This window comes from Fusarium graminearum, chromosome 1 (assembly GCF_000240135.3).
Source record: "Fusarium graminearum PH-1 chromosome 1, whole genome shotgun sequence".
NCBI classification, from domain to species: domain Eukaryota; kingdom Fungi; phylum Ascomycota; class Sordariomycetes; order Hypocreales; family Nectriaceae; genus Fusarium; species Fusarium graminearum.
This window is the reverse complement of record NC_026474.1, coordinates 8,079,135-8,092,181: the sequence shown is the minus strand read 5'-3', so window position 1 is coordinate 8,092,181 and position 13,047 is coordinate 8,079,135. Positions and strand designations below refer to the sequence as shown.

The window sequence follows — 13,047 nt, the reverse complement described above, 5'->3', positions numbered from 1 at the left end:
TTGTTGTGTATACAAGAGTGCGAAAGCGACTCGTAGCGCGCATGCAAAAGAAATATGTAGAAGGCGAAGGGATAGTAAAGGAAATAGACCTCTAGAGGTTGAGGTCAAAACGTGAAGAGATGGAGGCAGAAGCAAGTATCTAGATACGATCGCCACTACCCTTGGCATATGTGCGGGGGAAAAGAGCGTATTGCCCGACGGGAGGTGCCTGCGCGCTGAGACTTGTTGTCCTGGCACGAGGACGTCGGGTCTTGATGGCCTCAACCGACTTGTTGATGGGGACCTCCTCCCTGACGATGGACTCGCTTGCATGGCTCTTGTGGTGAGGTTTCTTGCTAACGGGCACAGAAGGGAAGGGGGTAAGCTCAGGAACAGTGTCCTTCTCAATGGAGGCGGGAGGGGTAGTGTCTTCCTCTTCGCTATCATCATGAGACTTGATGATCAGAGATTCGCGAACACCATCGTTTTGCTCAACCCACTTGTTGAGCGATGTGCTGCTTGTGAGACGGGTAAGGTTGGTCCAAGTGGAGTTGGTAGAAACATGGCGTTCGCCAGTAGAGTCGGAAAGGGAAGTGGAGTTGGTGGCAGTGGTAGAGGTACTGGCACGCTGGTTAGACAGTTGAAGAGAGTTATGACTAGCAGCGTTGCTAGCATTCTCGTAGATGTTGTCATGGTCGACGATACCGTGGACCAATTCATCCTCGCACAGGTAGCTCTGCTTCTCAGTCTCGTTGAGGAGCATTTGCTGGTGGTAGTCGCCAGGAATAAGTAGTGAAGGCGACAAAGTAAAGCCATACGACTCCCTGAAGCTGGAGGCGCGAGAGTCATTTCGAGTGTGGTTGAGCTGAGGAGGGCGACGACCCTTTTCTCCACGAGGGAGCGAGAAGTTGTTGGTCATTGCGACACCCATGTTTGGGGAGGCAGTGTCGGAGGTGCTCTCGGGAGAAGCGTGACTAGCAGGGCTTAGAGCCGGCATATCAAAACGGGATGCGGAAAGCATACCGGGAGACAACTCAGCTGTGCCAACCGACGGCAACTCCCTCAGCTCATCATCTCCGAACATGTCGAGACGGAACCCAGGTGCTGCCTCTCGTCCAGTGTCCATTGATGGTCTTTCCCATTCGTATTCGAAGTTGGCATCGGCTTCATGCTCGTAACAGTAGTCGATGTCGTCTTCCCAGCTCTCCCTGATGGAGGGGATGTGGCCTACACTGCCCTTGTAATGTCCAGCACTACGTTGGGCGGCAGCGTTCTCTGAGCCCTGTGGTCCCCTCAGCAGAGGAACCGACTGACTAGCACGAAGCGACGACCTTGTGCTGGTAGTGTTTTTCGGTGAGCGCATCATCTCCTCCTCCTCGGGAACATCTGGCAGCGGTGGCTCATAGTTTGTGGTTGCGGGAAGTGGCCAGGCGGCATCGTCAGGGGTAGTTATAGCATGCGAGAAGCGATGGTCGTCTACTGGCAATGGTTCCTGGTCCATGACAACACCAAACCCTTGAGGCACTGCTGAGGCTCGTTCCATTGTATCTTTGGGGCTGAAAGGTCGAGGGTGTCGGAAGCCACCGCTTGTCAGAGGACGGTCCCGGCCCGTCATGGCAAGAGAGTCGCTATCTCTTGGCTGCCGGCTGGAGCTTCTCGGGGGCGGAATAGGAGCACCCAATGTAGGAGAGTGAAGCTCCTCAATAGGGGGGGATCTCGGGGGTCGGATTGGACGAGGCGGGCTGGTACGAAGCTGCTCCTGAGATCTAGCCTGCTTGATATAACGTCTTGGAAGGGCAGAGGCTCTTGCACTACGGGGTGATACCTGAGGTTCAGGGACATGCTCAGTGGAAGCCGAGAAGTTGGGCATGCGCAGCTCCTGTGCGGGCGTGCGCGAGGCCGAGTTGTTCGCTTGGTCGCGGGGAGTGTGTGTCACATGTTGGAAGTTGAATGGTCCAGAGATTTGAAGCTTCTTTTGGAGGGCGACGTCATCTCGAGAAGACTTCCGGCGAGCAAAGATAGTTGGCATGATGGCGTCTTTGAAAGTAGCCAAGGAGGTTTCACTGCCCACTTCAGTTGAGTAAATTGAGCTTGCTGCTGAGCTTTGAGCACTGCTCTCACGGCGGCGACCTGACTTGCTTGACTTTGCACGGCGATGAAATATGTTCTTGCCCAATACCTGGACACTGTCGGGTCGGTCTCGGGAGGAACTTCCGCTAGTAGTTGTGGATCGTTGGGATGAGTGCCGAGTGATGCTCATGTTTTCGAAACCCTGCTCCCATCCACGCTCACCAGTCATAAGTATCGAGGATCCTGTGGATGCAGTGCGTTGGCCGCGGTTGAGGTGAGACGCATGTTTCATCTGCTTGCTCAATTGACGTATTCTTTCGGGAGATGGAGGGCCTTCAACAGCCGGTACCAAGTACTCATCGAGATCGAGAGGTGATTGGGATGCTGGAGGAGATACATCGTAATAACTAGTCATATCGGCACCAATGTTGGCCTGCGGGCTCAGTTTTGCTTGAGTATCGCGCCTGGAACGGTCTGACTGGTATTCTGAATAGTAAGGCATATTTGCGGCCCACATTATAACTCAATGCCTCCTAAAGGAGGGCGACGTCGAAGTGTGCCCTGTATGTAAACAATGACTGGTTAAGTTGACCTATTCCGTAATTTGTTGTTGGTGTTATGTATGTGTTGCTATGTTGAAGCCAATAAGGAATGAAACAAGTGAGACGAAACCTAATGAGAGACAGATACAATGAGACAGGTATGTATATAAGGTTTCAAGCAAGTACCGGAACGAGGGGTGGGAAAGGTCAATGGGAAACAAGGCGAGATAGAATAGAAATAACGACGCGGATGGATGCAAGACAATGTACATATAAGATTGTCTGGGAGCGAGAGATTGATGCAATCTTGGGGCAAGGCAAGTTGTACCCTGCCCAAAGATTAGACAGGCCCTAGGAACTGGGGCTAAGGAAGACTAGGGCGGTGGTAAGGGGGGACCCTCGACAGGGCCCCGAGTGGGTTGGTGTGGGTTGTCCCTGGCCCGTCTCGACGGACACAAGCCCCGGGAATCTGGGGGGGTTTTCCTTCGCTGCAAGGCCCTGTTGTGCTGTGCAAGGATAATCGATCAGGCAGAGTTGAGTGCTGGTACCGCAATGCGTACTGTGCAAGTTCCCCTCCCCTTGCCGTACATAATAAACGTAACCGTAACCTCAGACGATGCTCGGCTCGCTGTAGGGCGACATGAGGTCCGTGGTGGTGCGATTGGGACACCTTGGACGTTGGTTATCGCGCTCAGGGACAACCAAGTGGGCGCGCCTTGTTTTACCTTTCAGTATCTTGGTGGCCGATATGTCAGGTTGAGACAACAAGAAACAACACAAGAAAACCCTAATTCCGCTCTGAGCAGCGCAAAAAAAAAAAAAAAAAAAAAGGCAAAAACGCACGAGAGGGTCGGTCAGTCAACCCAGTCCAGTCGGGTCATCACGATGTAAAGAGAGTTTTCACTGGCAGAAGCAACGAAGAGCAAGCAAGGGAGGCTCCATGCTCGATACTCATTCATGCTTTAGTTACTACTGCAATGGTTCGATAACATGCAGTAGTAACAATGGGTACTCTATGTTTGCTTTCCAATAGCTTTTCACCAAGAACAAGACCAGAGCAAGAGGCGTCCGCAGTAGGGCTAAATGATAGCACGCACGCAGCTTGCACTGGCAAGCTATTAAAATGCGGGTGGGCCGTAATGAATGCGCTTGAGTATAACAAGTCAAACAGGACGTTATGAACGCGAGACCATTGATGACCGAAAAGACCGCCGATATGATCGACGTGCGGGTTTCGTTTCGATGTCGTTTGTTCTAGCAGCTGTTTCTATTTTCAAGATTCGTTGGTAGAACCTCATAATACCTGTGTTACAGGTCTGGCAGGGCCTGAGCTGGCCTCAGAGTGAGTGGTTCTAAGAGAGCACGTCCATTCTTTGTTGGCTCTAGTCTTTTTTAGCAGCCGGTAGGAAACAGCTCCAGAAACATGCAGGAACAAAGCCGTAGCCACTTGGTTTCCTTGGGTTGCTGAGTGAATCCACATCGCAGGTTACGTACATTACTTGCTCATTGACGTGAGTAGTGGTGACGACCAATTACTTTATGAGTCAGTAACTCTCTAATTCTCGGTCTAGCTCGCTTGGTGCCAGAGTGTTCAATCACTTACATTGATTGGGATAAATATAATGAAAGTTTGAAATTACACACAGAGTCCAAAGATATGCCACGGATGGGAGACGAGAGTTCGATAAGCTACAAGGATCTTGGCAAACCAACCGTACGCCCCGTTGCACTTCCGTATAAATTATTTGGAGAATCGGCTGCAATTGCTTGTACTTCCCCAGTCGTGCTTCACTTCGGTAGCTTCTTGGGCTGATTCATGATGTGCCATCGTCTCATACCAACTACTGGTCTCCGAGATGTCCGATGAATAATATCGAGATTGCAAAAATAGAGCTACGTATGTAACTAGCCACGCACCGTTCGTCTCTCAGGAGCTTCATCGAACTGACTGAGCTTGTGTGCAACATATTGGAGGACGCGCTAGCTCAAGACCCTTTTTGCGGGTCATGGCAGTAGAGAAACGCGTCCGGCGTTGCATGCTCTGGAAACCCACTAAATCTCCCATGGTTCGTTTTAGCGTCGGGGACGGCGAGGATGATACAGACCGTGGCCAAGCTCAAGCCATGACCACATCTGCAGATTGCTTCATCTTCTCCTGACCTCGTGGTGGTACATCATTTTGAGATCCAGTAGTAGTCTAATTAAAGACACAACTCAGCCATGACTATCACAATCGGCCCAGCAACGTGCTGTATCTGTTTGGCAAGGCAGCCGTTTAATGTCGTAGTGTGTTTTTGAGACCAACATCTTTGTAGATTGGAGGCTCGCTTGGGTGTCGATCAACTAACACCTGAACATGAAGCTATCGAGATGGGGAAATGCGTGGCTCATTCTCTGAATTGTCGACCAAGGCTGAAACAAAATTTGATGGCGTCTCATGTTTATTCGTCCTTGGTTCAAGAATCTGGTAGAGCACGCATGGACTGTTCCTCGACGTTGGGTATCTAAGGGGATGAGGTTCCAATGAAGACATTTCACTAGCCCCAAGAAAGCAGAAGCTCAGAAGAAGTCAAGAATAGCTTCAAAAGCTAAACCTTGTTTGGGCATGTGCCATATTGGCTCGGTTGTGGCACACAGACGGCGCAGCAACCAGCCTGAGCGTTGAGCTCGAGCTTTTACTTGTGCTTGTGCCCAAGAGGATAGACCAGCACAACTAACACAGCAGCAAGAAAAACAACCCGTATAACAAGAAAGCCTACGGATACTCCGTATACGCAATTGCTTGGTTGTATAAAATCTGACCCGCTGTACTGGGACAGGCTCCCGGATGTGGGATGACGCGTGCGTAGTGGGCTTTGCAAGTAGGTTCAGTTCAGTCTCCGAAAACCAGGGCTGGAGGGTAAAGATCGCCTCGTGGATGACGCGGAGGACAACTGGATGAGCGAATATGTGACTGAGGAAAAGCTTGATGTCGAAACAGACGCGGTGTATCCTCTTCGGGCTATTGCCGCGACCCTCTTGTCTCTCCAATAGCAGACAAGGCACAGTTCCGGTCTAATAGACCGGTCTAACAGAGAGGGTCAACGACGGACCTGGCGTTGGACGAGTTGATTTGGAGGAGACGAAATTAGTTAATCAGGTTATTAGAATTATGACCACTTCTTCGCTTGGTTATTTCTCGTACCTCCCTCCAGCTTGTGGAGGAGTAAAGTTTTCTGATAGCATCCCCTGGTAAAAGCACAAGGCCCTGCAGCGACGTGCAGTAGCGCCAGTGCCGGGATTGGGTTTCTTGCTCATTGGGGTTGGCGGTCAGGGGTACCTAAGGTAGCGTAGGGTAGAGTGAAAAGTGAAAATGCCGGTCCTTTTGTACCACGAAAGCTTGAGCTCGGCGCGTGTAACAGAAGTCAGGTGGTGTTTCGGTATAGTTCTCTCGGAGTGCTCTTGCTTGAGTCGTGTACAAGTAGGTATCTACAGCAATGGCATCGGTATCCTTTCCTGTCAGTGTCACGATGGCTTTTTTTGGTTCGGTATGGTTTTGATGGATCCAGGAACGGGGGGGGGCTTGCCCCTGCGCCATGGTATGGTAGTCGGTACGAATCTCCACCAGCAACTGTTGGATGGAGAGCTAAGAACAGCAGCAGCCAGCAATAACATTGCCCTAGGCTAGGCGGATGGTTGCCGCCGCTGACCCCGGTGGCTTGATGGACAGAGACGCTAAGGCTGGACTTGAGACAGTTAGCAGAACGCCAGGTGGCGCCAGAAGCCGCTATGGAAGGTTCTATTTCTCCCCATTCGTACCATGGTTGCGATTTGGTTTCATGTTTTGCTGAAGTGCAAATGTGACGAGTTACCAGATCAGACGCATCAGGGGGTTTGCTGTCAAAGTGTTTGTCGTAGGTAAAGAGATGTCGATACGATGCAGCAGGTGGAATCATTAATTAATCTATCTGTGGGAGACGTCAAAAACGTGGTCAGGCTGGTCTGTGTGCTCCTTCTCCCTCGTAAAACCCACTCGTTCCTTCCCTCTATAGCTGACTGCTGATGTTCTAGCAGGCCTACCCTTGAGTCGCCTGTAGGCACTGTATGTAGTAGGCATGTTGACAGACAGATATTGATCAGGCCCGTATGGAAAAGCACATACATTCATTCAGTTGTAGAACAGTTCATCCCTGTAGTAAATTTTCTGATACTTTTCTCTCTTCTTTTTTACCGTGTCTTTGTGCGGCGGGCATCTCCTTGTTGCCATCAATTACGTACGTAGCAGTAGTAGACTATTTCGGACATGCAATCTCAAAAAGTCCCTCGAATTCAGCTAGCAACCAGTCGAGAGGAAATGATGCAACTGGGTTGCCCAGACTGCCAGGCTGCCAGTCCCAGGTCCTGTGTTGACTGACGTCCATGATTGTTAGTTGCTTGAGATTACATGTTGACCTGCATTAGTTCATTGATGATCAGGGCAGACCAACGCCACTTACACCATATGCAGCTTCCAATTTAGCCGATGACTGGCCGCCCGTCGAACCCAACTGCATCATCCATAATAACAGAAGTGCTATAGGATCGTCGTGTCAAATGTCAAAGTCGTTCCAGTGCCTTGCCTAACAGAGTAGGTCGATCCAGCCATGGTTGGTGAGATTGTCGAATTCGCTCACAGACAGGACGGGAGCTTTACTGCTTTGGCCATCACTCACATTGGACCTTGTAAAGTACAGACCAGGGACCTGGGACTGGTGATGGATGAAGCGTCCAAGTATTTTACTTGCTCTATCTGTCGGTACCTAGTATGTAGAATCTGCAACGCGGGGGAGATTGCGCGAGTTCTTTTCTGCTGATCCCTCCTACCTACCCCAATTGGTTAATACCCTCGCAGCGCGCACGTATAGCTACCAACATAGTACCCGGTAGATATGCAGTACAGTGTGTTGGTGCTAGAGTAGCATTCAGGATCTAGCTGATGCTGATGGCCCGTAAATTGGATATGCACTGATGGGGAGACATGCTTACGAAGGAACATGTCCCTCGAGGGTTTTCTAATGATGTAGTGTGTTGATACTGGTCAACACCTACCTGATACTGTAACTGCACTTGTTCAACAAATGACATTTTGCTTTTGAAAGCACAGGTTCTGCTGTATTGACTGGAATAGGCAATGCTTGCTAACCCAGCTACCTACCACTATTAAGTAACGGGCAGTTAGTTCTCTCTCTACAGGCTGTCCATCATAGGTACATCTACATGCTTAGTAAAGCAGCCAATCGGTGCAAGTAGACTGACTGGCCTCAAGTTGTCGACATACACCCAGTGCAACAGCACCCGATCCCTGCCTGGACGCGTGCCCAGTGGATGGCTTGGCTTTTACTTTACGGCATCGCATCGCATCGAAAACTCCCCTGTACTTGCTTACTGCAGTAGGGCAGCCGGTCTATCATACCAGAATGGAACCCCGAACCCAACATTGCGGATCCCCTGTCATCCTTTCACAACGGTCACCCGCGAACTTGGGCTCGGTTTCAAGCACAACACTTGTTCCCGTACCGTACCGTACTGCACCGCACACGTACATCATCAGCCCGGCTAGATACCTACAGTACGTACGACTTATCTACAGCCGGGCCTGCAGGGCTGTCCCGTCCGTCCGTTGTCTACTGTCGTGCTCTGCTGTGCCTCTCTGACTTGACATTCATCCTTTCTTTTCTTTTCCCGATACGTCAGTAGCTCAGCTACACACACATACGGAATATGCAACCACGGATTGTACGACACCGAATTTCATGCGTCCCCCTGACCTGACAAACCAGAACTGCAAAGTAAGTCGGTGTGACATTGCTATCCTAGCTTCCCATGCGCATATGCGTGTGAACTCTCGGGGCTTGCAGCAGTTGTAAGCAGGTAGGCAGGTCACGGCTACGCTGTGACTGTTACAACAAGTGTCGCATTGCCCAGAGCACCTACCTAGGTACTTACCTTAGTAGGCTAGGTAAAAGTCAAGGCAAAGGCGGCTCGTGGATATACTACCTACCCTTCTTGCCGAGGCTTCACCTTGACACACTGCACATCACAGTCAATACGATACATAGTCTCCATGTACAGAGCAAGCGAGTGCGTGGTGGGACAACCAAAAAGCCCCGCGAACAAAATAAACAAGCATTATCCTCAATCAGCAAACCTTGGCTCGTACCTACGTCCTGTTATACTGTACGGAACAGCATAGCCGATCTATACTGTACCTACCTCTCTTTGCGGGGGCCGACCGATACAATGCTCAGGGTTTGAATGCAGAGTTTCCCGCGACCCAGAATCTGGACGCGATGTCGTACCGGCCAGTCAGAGCCCAAACTCGTGAGTTCTCTTCGGATGTTGAGCCTCTCCAGACCCTTGCAGTCTAGGGCAATGCTGCCAATGCTGTGGGTTGTTGCTTCTGTCCGTCGTCTCCTCGGCCCTCTGGGCCTTCCTTCCCGCCGCTAGACGGGCCTTGTCAGTTCTCTTGCTGGACCTCTAGCGCCGGGGAACCACTTCTCGTCTTCCGTTCCTGGGGGTTTTCGGCTTCATTTGTTTGCCTCGGGGTGATTGTGTTTGCCAGTACGATCGCCATTCGCTTCTGAACGCACTCCAGTGTAATGTAATATTGAAAACGCATCTCGGCCATCCTTCTGCAACGTCGGCCAGCTTGGCAAGAAGCGTTGGATGCGACAAAAAAAAAATCATCTTGGCCTAAAGTCCGTTCACACGTCAAACTTTAGGTTAGCTGTTCCTGAACTCAAATTGTGCACCGTCTCCCCCTCCATGGAAAAAAAAATGTCAAGGTCAGGGATTTGGTCTTCTTCCCTGGCCCTCGAAAGCCATGGATCTGGGCCTCAAAACTGGCCGGTCTAACTGGCCATGTTGCATGGCATCAACGCTACCTACCTGTCGGTAAATGAACAGTCATTCTTCTTGATTGCCTATGCTTGTAAGTTGAGTCTCCCTACCTTGATTGAAAAACTCAGATCACTGCATAGTCAAAGCTGTCGCCAGCCACATGTCTCGAAAGTCTGTTATTCCATCTATCATCAATTGAGTTCAATATGAAGGGCAGATCCGGTGTTGCCGTTCAAACCCCATGGTTCACAAGCTCGCAACACTAGCTTTTAGCATGGGTTCGTTGGTCCAGGGCAATGGCAACGACGGCAGATCCTATCCGTATAAAGACGAAATAGCCTCGGAGAATACAACGGCTTCCCTGCCAGCCTAAATGTGAAAGGGGGCTTTGCTTTCTCGTGGCTTGGACTTAACAATGACGGTTCCGACACTTGTTATGCCACTCCTAGAGACACTATTCGTCGAATGGCCACCTGTTTGTCATACGCAAAGTCACACAGCCTATACTAAAGGCAGCCAGTTGGTTATACCTATACGTCAGTTGTGTATTGGTGATATGTTGTGGCAGTATGCATAAATCTGGTTTACTATTCATTTATTAGGCATAAAGCTCCGCTGCTATTTTGAAGAAGCACCAAGCGAAGCTGAAGCAGGGTACTGATTCCGCTGTCTGGGAGTCTTATCGTAAGGATGGACATCTGTCAATGCAACGCGGAAGCGAGTTCTACTTTTCCAGCCAATTACGGCACTTGTCACATCTTCATCACGATCGACAAAGACAACATCCGACTGTTTCGTTTCAGGACTAGCCCTCCAACAGCTAATACAACCGACACCACAAAAGTTGAAGAAAAAGGTAACATGGCTCACGATTAACAGCAGGGCGAAAAGACAAGGCCCGCTATCAATGCCACTGAGGCTATCCAACCCCCTGTCCTCTCCACGGATTTGTACACTTAGAGGAGAAAAGAATAGTCACCGAGAGGAATCAAGACTAGTCACCGAGTCCTGAACGTAAAGCAAATGAGATGCTACTGAATATGTATATGCCGTACCCAGAAAACGAGCTTATCTTATCCCCCTACTCTAAGACCCAAACGCCAACGCTCGAAGCCAGGATAATGAAATGATTCTGGTGCCAACAAGAAGTGCAGTTTGCTAGCCAACGCCGCGATGTGAATACACATAACTATTAGATGCTTAATGCATTATTAAACTTCTCGGTGCCCTCTCTCAAGATCTACATGATCGCGACTGGGGGCGGCTCCTCACAAGGTCCCATCTTCTACGTCGCCTGCGAAATAGCTGTCATAGCGCTTTTTGCGCTTGACGCCAAAGAAGTCGCCTAATGTGTCGCTCACACTTCGCGATCTTCGACGCGTCTGATCGCCCTCCGCTGTGGGCCCCTCATCTTCCTCTAGAGTGCTGGGTAGATTTTCAACTGACGCTGGAACCGCCGCGCTCGTAGATAAGATGTTTGATTGGGCAGTGGTTTCGGCATCTGCGTTCTCACCGTCTTCGTTAAAGAACAGCCCGGCACGGATGGTGGAACGTATACGGCGCATTGAGGACTGGCGCACACGAGGATCATCGGACGCCCGCAGAAAAGCATCCTTGACTACGGCTGTGACTGTCGAAGAGAGGGGAGAGGGGGAGATAAAAGTTCTGGATCGGCTCCCAGGACCACTGGGTTTTGTAGGGCTAGCAAGTGCGCGGGGAAGAAGCGACCCATCACTTGCCATAGGCTCTCTCATTGGTGTCGTTGGGTGAGAAGCAAACGCTCCTGCAGAGGTAGCTCCTGGCGCTACAAGAACTGAATCAGTCGAGTACGCCCTAACGCCTCGTCCTGGTGGTGTTGAAGGGCCCCCATAGTCATTCCAAGGAAAACCAGAAGCTAGAGTCTCCTGACCCGGGGACCTTTGCGAATTCATGACTTTGGCCGATGGAACAATGTTTTCGTGCTGCGGTGTGACAACTGCTACCAATGCTCTGTGTGCGTCAGAGAGGTTCAAATTCGAAAGATGACTAGACCGCCGTGATTGCGACTTGGGAGTAGAAAACCCTTGAACATCTTGGTAATTTGACGCACCGTTACCATCCTGATTGGCAAGACCAATAGTGTCTTCAAAATCGCCGGCCTCTGACAGAACTTCGTCGTCATCATGGCTCTGCTCACGTCCGCTAGTAATGAGGAAGACGCCAAAAAAGGTGAGTAAACAGCCTCCAACAAATTTGGCCGCCTGCTCGGTGTTTGTGCGCTCAAAGTCGCGATAGAGGACGGCGCTGCCAATAATCACACAAAGCGTAAACATGACGAACTGGATCGGGATGACCTGTGTCGAGTCGAATCGTTGCAGAGCCCTGTTGACGTAACGAATTTGCATAATAGCCGTACCAAGAAGGATCGCGATAAGAACATATGTGACAGGAGTTGCAAAGGCACGCCATAAAGTGGACGACAACATTGAAGATACGCCCTTGGTCGCGAGAGCAGTGTAACCACCTATACCCTGGAGTCAGTATTTCCCATATACATGTTCATATCGCGCAACATACCGAACAAGCCGACCAGTCCCAGGTCAATGAGAATTGTACGCTTCCCATACCTGGGACTTGCCCACATGAGGCATATAATAAGAAATATGGTCACAGCCAGATAAATCTCAAAAGCCAAAGTGGTGATGGCATCCCACACATCATGAGGGTTCAATTTGGTCTCCTCTTGCTTTGCGCTCAAAACAACAGTAACTACACCACCCACGGCAATCACCACACCCCAAAAGTCGCGATGGCGAAACTTTTCGTGAAACATGGCTGGCGCAATGATACAGTTTGATATCAACGCAACGACACCAAGCGGAGAGACGATCGAGGCGGGAGCAAATCCGTATGCCAAAAAGTTGCCCATTTCTCCGAGCGTGATAAGGACTTGACCGAGCCACCAGTAGGGAGATTTGAGGTACGAAGCTGATGTGTCGTCTTCATCTTGCTTGCTGCTAGAGCTTCCGGACGCTTCCGAGTGGAAAGATCCAGTCAAAGGGTCTGTCTCACGACTCCCGTTGGCGTGATTTTGTTCATCTGCACCTGTACCATGGCCATTGTGATATCCGGCTCCGTTGCTATCTCCGCCGATAGTACCATATGATCCTCCGTGGTCTCCGTTTTGGTTGTGTTTCGTAGCTTCCTTGGCTCTCCTTCGGTTTCTATTCCGTTGCTTATGCAGCCGGATGTGGGCATATCTTTGGACATTCAGCGCAAGAGCGATAAGGACGTTGCCCACAATGGCTGTGACGATACCAATAAGCGAAGACCATTCCTGTATTTTATCGCCGGGTTTTCTAGAATCGCCGTGATGCGAAGGGTTGCTAGAGTTGTTTTGCGTCCATGGATCGATCACCATCGATGGCCATGGCGGTTCGACGTCCGCATGCTGCATCGTCAGGCAGATAGCAGTGGCAGAAGGGGTATCGTGAGTATTCCAGATGGCAAAAAATCGTAGGTCATGCGCAAAAAAATTAGAGGCTTGCGGAAAAGCCGGAAGGTCGGTCGCCGAATATGGACGATGCGATTAAGATGACCGACCGAGCTTGGATGGACA

The 13,047-nt window shown here is 50.5% G+C and overlaps 4 protein-coding genes across 4 annotated transcripts; 1 reads left to right on the top strand and 3 right to left on the bottom strand.

The window, feature by feature from the left end:
• Window positions 1–139: 139 nt before the first annotated feature.
• Window positions 140–2,566, bottom strand: FGSG_02515 (uncharacterized protein; the record flags this gene model as incomplete). The annotated part of the gene is made up of 1 exon (XM_011320147.1): window positions 140–2,566. One exon carries the CDS (start codon window positions 2,564–2,566, stop codon window positions 140–142), a length of 2,427 nt encoding a protein of 808 aa, XP_011318449.1.
• A 1,202-nt stretch (window positions 2,567–3,768) lies between these two features.
• On the top strand, window positions 3,769–4,750 carry FGSG_12152 (uncharacterized protein; the record flags this gene model as incomplete). Its single annotated transcript, XM_011320146.1, has 5 exons — window positions 3,769–3,816; window positions 3,906–3,933; window positions 4,163–4,305; window positions 4,392–4,488; window positions 4,566–4,750. The coding sequence occupies 5 exons, from the start codon at window positions 3,769–3,771 to the stop codon at window positions 4,748–4,750; spliced, it is 501 nt and encodes a 166-aa protein (XP_011318448.1).
• Window positions 4,751–6,534: 1,784 nt separating this feature from the next.
• Window positions 6,535–8,666, bottom strand: FGSG_02514 (uncharacterized protein; the record flags this gene model as incomplete). The annotated part of the gene is made up of 10 exons (XM_011320145.1): window positions 6,535–6,661; window positions 6,849–6,862; window positions 7,067–7,117; window positions 7,283–7,359; window positions 7,438–7,474; window positions 7,659–7,760; window positions 8,023–8,165; window positions 8,322–8,506; window positions 8,556–8,564; window positions 8,611–8,666. 10 exons carry the CDS (start codon window positions 8,664–8,666, stop codon window positions 6,535–6,537), a joined length of 801 nt encoding a protein of 266 aa, XP_011318447.1.
• A 2,051-nt stretch (window positions 8,667–10,717) lies between these two features.
• FGSG_02513 (uncharacterized protein) lies at window positions 10,718–12,885 on the bottom strand (the record flags this gene model as incomplete). Its single annotated transcript, XM_011320144.1, has 2 exons — window positions 10,718–11,952; window positions 12,006–12,885. 2 exons carry the CDS (start codon window positions 12,883–12,885, stop codon window positions 10,718–10,720), a joined length of 2,115 nt encoding a protein of 704 aa, XP_011318446.1.
• Window positions 12,886–13,047: the final 162 nt, after the last annotated feature.